This window comes from Argentina silus, assembly GCF_951799395.1.
Source record: "Argentina silus genome assembly, chromosome: 2".
NCBI lineage: Eukaryota > Metazoa > Chordata > Actinopteri > Argentiniformes > Argentinidae > Argentina > Argentina silus.
In genome coordinates, this window is record NC_139656.1 from 33,250,728 (window position 1) to 33,258,776 (window position 8,049).

The 8,049-nt window shown below is 47.9% G+C and overlaps 1 protein-coding gene across 1 annotated transcript in view; it reads left to right on the forward strand.

Annotated features, from left to right (window-relative positions):
- Nucleotides 1–309: 309 nt before the first annotated feature.
- The window catches only part of LOC310801340 (polypeptide N-acetylgalactosaminyltransferase 10-like), a gene marked incomplete at its 5' end in the record, with an annotated part of 20,104 nt that continues 12,364 nt past the window's right edge, over nucleotides 310–8,049 (forward strand). The window contains 2 exons of the mRNA XM_083665334.1: nucleotides 310–487; nucleotides 6,709–6,857. Coding sequence (XP_083521460.1) covers nucleotides 310–487; nucleotides 6,709–6,857 — 327 coding nt within the window. The remainder of the gene's footprint in view (nucleotides 488–6,708; nucleotides 6,858–8,049) is intronic.

Genomic DNA, 8,049 nt, shown 5'->3' on the forward strand with positions numbered 1-8,049 from the left:
CTCACCTCGATCAAAACAGCATTTGATCAAAACAGCATTTGCGCTGCTGAACTTCATTTAGCTCGCCCCGCGCTCTCGCCTGGCCGGGTTTCGCGCCCCCGGTCGCCGCTTCGCTGTTTCCGTGGCTCCACCAGGCACCAGGCGGGACATCAAGAACACCTTGAGTATCTGAAAAATAAAGTCATCCGATGCCGTTTGGGTCCCAGCGGGTCTGTTGTTGAGGGAGGGAGGGAGGGAGCGAGGGAGGGTTTGTTGTGTACAGATGTCAGAAGATGGCCTCTGCGGCGCTCCACTGTCTTCTCTGTCTTTATGTCGGCCCTCCTCCTGTTCAGGAGGCTGAGTCACCATCATTCAGACAAACACACCCAGCCAGGCCGCAAGGGGCTGGAGGGGGCTGCAGGGGGCCGCAGGGGGCTGGAGGGGGCTGCAGGGGGCTGGAGGGGGCCCTCATTACAGACTTATTTCCCCCCAACTAAACACGGCCGCTGTGCGGGCTGATGACTAGGAGCCCCCCTGACGCGCTCCACACACGTTTGTCATCATCATTGAGGCTGAGGGGAATTAGCACGGAGCTGCTGTGGTGGTGGAGGTTTAGTGTGTGTTAGCGAGCTAGCGAGGGGAACGACAGTCAGCAGGGGTCGAGGGGTGCAGGCAGCTTGATGATGTCAATAGCGTGTATGTTAGCTAGCTAGCTAGGGACTACTGTACTACTGGGGTGCAGGCAGCTTGATGATGTTAATAGTGTGTGTTAGCTAGCTAGCTAGGGACTACTGTACTACTGGGGTGCAGGCAGCTTAATGATGTTAATAGTGTGTGTTAGCTAGCTAGCTAGGGACTACTGTACTACTGTGGTGTTGGCAGTTTGATGATGTTAATAGCGTGTATGTTAGCTAGCTAGCTAGGGACTACTGTAGCTACTCTGGTGCAGGCAGCTTGATGATGTTAATAGTGTGTGTTAGCTAGCTAGCTAGGGACTACTGTACTACTGTGGTATTGGCAGTTTGATGATGTTAATAGTGTGTGTTAGCTAGCTAGCTATGGGACTACTGTACTACTGTGGTATTGGCAGTTTGATGATGTTAATAGTGTGTGTTAGCTAGCTAGCTATGGGACTACTGTACTACTGTGGTATTGGCAGTTTGATGATGTTAATAGTGTGTGTTAGCTAGCTAGCTAGGGACTACTGTACTACTGTGGTGTTGGCAGCTTGATGATGTTAATAGTGTGTGTTAGCTAGCTAGCTATGGGACTACTGTACTACTGGGGTGCAGGCAGCTTAATGATGTTTGAGTGTGTGTGTTAGCTAGCTTGGAGAGCAACAGTAAGCAGGGGTGGAGGCACTCTGGACACATCTATCATTCACTGCACAATCTGTCTGATGGAGGGAGGGAGGGAGGAAGGGAGATAGAGATGGGGAGAGATTGGAGACAGACGGAGGAGCGATAAGAGAGGGAGAGAATTTGGACATGGAGAGAAGAGAAATAGGGAGGGAGAAGATGGAGAGAGACCGAAACAAGCAGAGAGGAAGAGAGAGAGAGAGGGAGAGGAAGAGAGAGAGAGAGAGAGAAGAAGACTAGAGAGAGAGAAGAAGAAGAGAAATAGGGAGGGAGAAGATGGAGAGAGACCGAAACAAGCAGAGAGGAAGAGAGAGAGAGAGGGAGAGGGAGAGAGAGAGAGAGAAGAAGACTAGAGAGAGAGAAGAAGAAGAGAAATAGGGAGGGAGAAGATGGAGAGAGACCGAAACAAGCAGAGAGGAAGAGAGGAAGATGGGAGTAGGAAGTAGGAAGAGTTGAGGGGGAGAGGAGACAGGCCTCTGAGAGAAAGACCATAGAGAGAGAGACAGAGAAGAAGACTAGAGAAGGGGGGGGGGAGAGAGAGGAAGACTAGAGAGAGAGAGAGAGAGAGAGAGAAGAAGACGACTAGAGAGAGAGAGAGAAGAAGACTAGAGAGAGAGAAGAAGACGAGAGAGAGAGGGAGAGAGAGAGAGAAGAAGAAGACTAGAGAGAGAGAGAGAGAGAGAAGAAGAAGACTAGAGAGAGAGAAGAAGACGACTAGAGAGAGAGAAGAAGACTAGAGAGAGAGAGAGAGAGAGAGAGAGAAGAAGACTAGAGAGAGAGAGAAGAAGACTAGAGAGAGAGAAGAAGACGACTAGAGAGAGAGAAGAAGACGAGAGAGAGAGAGAGGAAGACTAGAGAGAGAGGGGGGGGAGAGAGAGAGAGAGAGAAGAAGACGAGAGAGAGAGAGAGGAAGACTAGAGAGAGAAGAAGAAGACTAGAGAGAGAGGAAGACTAGAGAGAGAGGGAGAGAGAGAGAGAAGAAGACTAGAGAGAAGGCAGCTGATGGACCAAATCTAATTGGCATGGTCGTGGTGGTGGATGTCCGTAGCCCTATGCTGCCGGGGGCTAATCAGCCCAGGACCAGACCGTGTTAATCAGACAGTGTTGTGTCTGAGTCGGAGCCTTGCTACTCTGCTGCTACTCTGCTGCTCCACTAGGCTACTAGCCGCTAAGATGCTACGTCGCTACTTTGCCATGCTAAGGTAGACATGCCTTGCAGATATCTTGTCAGCCAACGGCGAAAGCCCGGACCTAGCTATTAAAACCCCTCTTGTCTGTCTGATGCCCGCCTCTTGTCCCCCTCACAGGAGCTAATTATCAGGTTTGGCCTCTAACGGAGGTGAGGGGGGTGGGGGGCGGGGGGCGGGTGGAGGGTGGACGGGGGGGTGTATCATTGACTCACTCTTCATTAGATTGTAAAGAGGTTGGATATGTACAATCGACACACTCACTGTAAGGGGGGGGGGGGGGGGGGGTAAATGGATGGCAGGATGGATGGATAAATGGGTAAATTAATGTCTGAACATGTTTATCTGCAACCCCTCCCCTACAGGATTATCAGATACATGATTCAGGACTGTGTCCTATAGTGTAGTTCAACCATAGACACCAGTTCACTACAGACAGGACTATATTACTGCCTTACCAAGCCAAAGTGCAGTACTGACATTTTTCAACGGAAACTAATGGAGAAAAAAGCCCTATCAAAATGTTCAGTTGTCCAACCAAATAAACGGTTTGCAGGTGATTGGCGATGTGGTAGTATACTGTCATAACTGGTTACAATTCAGTTTCATCATTTGGACTCGTTTTGTTTGTCAGGATCCCCGTCAGCCGTTGTTGCCCATGCAGCAGCTACCCTTCCTGGAGTTCACACACAACGTAAAACGCACGACACAAAAACAATTCCAGACTAAGAAGAACAACACAAACGAACACAAACACGACATTCGATTCAAACCGATCCAAGATTGTCCGAAACCAAGAAACGACAACAAAAGCCAGAGAATGACTCGTGGCTCTGAGAAGAGGAACGGCGCCATGACAACAACTTTTGCACTTTTGCCTTTAGTAGACCCGATGAGTGCCTGTTTCCTCCCTTTATCCCGGTCTCTGGAACGGTTAACCACTTACGTCTGGATTGATCTCCAGTAGTGTACAGCCCGACAGCACAGGACAGGACAGGAAAGGCTTTTAGTGTCTGAGTATCCATCAAGCCTCTGGAGGCCTCATTACGGGTCCTTCTGCCGCAGCTACTCACGAGTCACTCTGTGTGTTAGCACTTTTGCTAACTTCTTTCCTTTTGTGTTTCTAACAAGCTCCTTCATGGGCTCTGGCCGTGGGCTCTGTTTATGCACCATCTGTAGTGGAGGACGGCGGACTGCTGCTGTGGAACATGTTTCCCGCTTTAGCGATTATTATTATTTTTTTTATTTTTTTCCCTCTTTAATTTGAGTTTATTTTGGGGCGAGCGCCGTCCCCCGCGGAGAACCGCCTCATTAGCATCTGTAATGGTTGGAATGACTGTCGAGGCGTTGGATTGGTTTAATGGGGGCATTGTTATCATCATCCTAACTAACTATTATGAGAGAGGGATGGAGGGAGAGAGAGAGAGAGAGATGGAGAGAGAGAGGGATGGAGGGAGAGAGAGAGAGAGAGATGGAGAGAGAGAGGGGGGTATAGAGAGAGAGATGGAGAGAGAGAGAGAGATGGAGAGAGAGAGAGAGATGGAGAGAGAGAGGGATAAAGAGGGGGACGGGGGGATTATTATTATATATATAAAAAAAAAAAAAAAAGATATTATATTTTAATAGCCCTACCCTGGGGAGCAGAAGGCCCATTTCCTGCTGTTCTGCTAATGGAAGCAGCTCTGGGGAAATGAGAGCTCTAGTCAGAGAGATAAGAGACCAGCAGAGTGGTGTGTGTGTGTGTGCGTGCGTGTGGTGTGTGCGTGTGTGTGTGTGTGTGTGTGTGTGTGTGTGTGTGTGTGTGTGTGTGTGTGTGTGTGTCTGGAGAAGTGGATAGACAGAGCCGCCCACTGGTGACCCAGAGGATGCTAGCTGGCTTCAATCCTCTCTGTGTAACAGCTGTTGTACCCCTCAGCTTTGCCACAACCTGTTTGCCTCAACCGCCCCAGTTAAAAATCTCTCTGTCTCTCTCTTTCTCTCTCTGTCTCTCTCCCACTCCCACTCCCTCTCTCTCTCTCCCCCACTCTCTCTCTCTCTCTCTCTCTTTATAATGAGTCTGTAGATAGATAGAAGCTGACTGGCATTATAAAAGTTGTTGAGGATAGTGGGCCTATTAAGCTCTCTGGACTTAGGCTTCCACTGAACAAATGAATGATTGCCACGTTACAGTGCATTATATCTCCCCCCTCTGCTTTATTTGGCCTTATGAATATTTCATCGGCACATTTTTCTCTTAGCTGGGAATTATATTTAGAAAATGAACAAACAAGGGGGATTTGATTATCTCAACTCGTTTGAACTCGGAGTGCACCGATGCAAAGACTCTCTGTGCGTTTTGTGACTGTTTCTGCAGCTTTGCAGAGGCTCTCGGCCCGCGTACCTTCCAGAACGTTCTTCCCTCTTCCGTCTTCCCTCCTCCGCTGCCCTTCACAGATCTAATGTCATATCAATAATGCAATTATTTATAATTTTATTTTATAATTTTTAAAATGTAAAAAAAATAAAAAATAAAACGATCCCAAAATGCTTCAGCGAAGTGCATTCAAAAATAAACCAACACGGACGCTACACCAGAACACCACGGACGCTACACCAGAACACCACGGACGCTACACCAGAACACCACGGACGCTACACCAGAACACCACGGACGCTACACCAGAACACCACGGACGCTACACCAGAACACCAAGAGCCTCCGAGTGTGTGGAGATCTGATAGGAGCATAGCAGGATAGCCACTAGGTAGAACTAACTAGGTAGAACTAACTAGGTAGAACTAACTAGGTAGAGCTAAAAACAACTAGGTAGAACTAACTAGGTAGAGCTAAAAACAACTAGGTAGAACTAAAAACAACTAGGTAGAACTAACTAGGTAGAACTAAAAACAACTAGGTAGAACTAAAAACAGCTAGGTAGAACTAACTAGGTAGAACTAAAAACAGCTAGGTAGAACTAACTAGGTAGAGCTAAAAACAACTAGGTAGAACTAAAAACAGCTAGGTAGAACTAACTAGGTAGAACTAAAAACAACTAGGTAGAACTAAAAACAACTAGGTAGAACTAAAAACAACTTGGTAGAACTAAAAACAACTTGGTAGAACTAAAAACAACTTGGTAGAACTAACTAGGTAGAACTAAAAACAACTAGGTAGAACTAAAAACAACTTGGTAGAACTAACTAGGTAGAACTAACTAGGTAGAACTAAAAACAACTTGGTAGAACTAACTAGGTAGAACTAAAAACAACTAGGTAGAGCTAAAAACAGCTAGGTAGAGCTAAAAACAGCTAGGTAGAACTAAAAACAACTAGGTAGAACTAAAAACAGCTAGGTAGAACTAAAAACAGCTACGTAGAACTAAAAACAGCTACGTAGAGCTAAAAACAACTTGGTAGAACTAACTAGGTAGAACTAAAAACAACTTGGTAGAACTAACTAGGTAGAACTAAAAACAGCTAGGTAGAACTAAAAACAACTTGGTAGAACTAAAAACAACTTGGTAGAACTAACTAGGTAGAACTAAAAACAACTAGGTAGAACTAAAAACAACTTGGTAGAACTAACTAGGTAGAACTAAAAACAACTTGGTAGAACTAACTAGGTAGAACTAAAAACAACTTGGTAGAACTAACTAGGTAGAACTAAAAACAACTAGGTAGAGCTAAAAACAGCTAGGTAGAACTAAAAACAGCTAGGTAGAACTAAAAACAGCTAGGTAGAGCTAAAAACAGCTAGGTAGAGCTAGGTAGAACTAAAAACAGCTAGGTAGAACTAACTAGGTAGAGCTAAAAACAGCTAGGTAGAACTAAAAACAGCTAGGTAGAACTAAAAACAGCTAGGTAGAGCTAAAAACAGCTAGGTAGAACTAAAAACAACGTCATCTCAGGTCTGTGAAGGAGGGCGAATGACGGAAGGGTAGATGAGGAGGAACGGGAACAACTTTGTATTCCGGAACATTGTCACATCTGTCCTGACATCAGCCTCATTTAGCCCTGTGTCTCTGCAGCCTGGGAGAGCTGTGAAGGCAGCGTGTGTGTGTGTGTGTGTGTGTGTGTGTGTGTGTGTGTGTGTGTGTGTGTGTGTGTGTGAGAAGTGGAGAGAGACAGACATATGTGTGAAGAAACGGACAGACGCGGCGCGGAGTGTGAACTGTCACAGCCAGAATTGGAACCTCTGTCTGCAGCTTCCTGGAACGCACTGAGGGATGTGGCGGACGCCGTCTCTGAGCAGACAGGTTCTTTATTCACTCCTCTGTTCAGGTTTGAAATGGTGGCGGCTATCGGGTTTGTTATCGCGGAGAGTGCGGCTGCAGACTGTCCGCTGTGCACATCCGTAATATCACTTATCTCTTTTTCACTGCCTTGCTACTGTCTGAGTCGTGTATTTCTGTCAGTGGAGGGGTCAGTCGGATCTCTGGAGAGAGTACGGGAGGCTTTACACACACACACACACACACACGGCCCACCCCAACCCCAATTTCTATCATCCTTATACACTTCCCAGACAGTCCTTTTTTAACAACGGTCTCCCTCCAAAAGCCTCAAATCACCCCAGCAGCCAGGCCGAATGGGGCGCGGGGGGGGTGGGTGATGAAGTTCACAAGGCCACTAGAATATTGTGTCAGAGAAATCCATTTCCTGCCTCCTCTGGCTGTAGCAGCAGGGCTGAACAGTCTTTGGTGTGTTGCCAGGCGTCTGGGATGTAATCCACCCGCTCAGCCACCTCCTCCCTCTGCCATATTGCCTCCACTGTAATTGGAGGCTAATTGAATAAAAAAAAAAAACAGCATTAGGACGGCATGGCTGTCAGACCAGAGGTTGTCTCTGCTAGTGTCTAGGGTGGAGGGGCTAGGGTGGAGGGGCTAGGGGTTGTATGAGGACAGGGCCTGTCTCTGCTAGTGTCTAGGGTGGAGGGGCTAGGGGTTGTATGAGGACAGTGTCTAGGGTGGAGGGGCTAGGGGTTGTATGAGGACATTGTCTAGGGTGGAGGGGCTAGGGGTTGTATGAGGACAGTGTCTAGGGTGGAGGGGCTAGGGGTTGTATTAGGACAGTGTCTAGGGTGGAGGGGCTAGGGGTTGTATGAGGACAGGGCCTGTCTCTGCTAGTGTCTAGGGTGGAGAGGCTAGGGTGGAGGGGCTAGGGGTTGTATTAGGACATTGTCTAGGGTGGAGGGGCTAGGGGTTGTATTAGGACAGTGTCTAGGGTGGAGGGGCTAGGGTGGAGGGGCTAGGGGTTGTATTAGGACAGTGTCTAGGGTGGAGGGGCTAGGGTGGAGGGGCTAGGGGTTGTATTAGGACAGTGTCTACGGTGGAGGGGCTAGGGTGGAGGGGCTAGGGGTTGTATTAGGACAGTGTCTACGGTGGAGGGGCTAGGGTGGAGGGGCTAGGGGTTGTATTAGGACAGTGTCTAGGGTGGAGGGGCTAGGGTGGAGGGGCTAGGGGTTGTATTAGGACAGTGTCTACGGTGGAGGGGCTAGGGGCTGCAGTTATTCATCTAATGGAATAAGCCTCATTAACAGTGAGTAA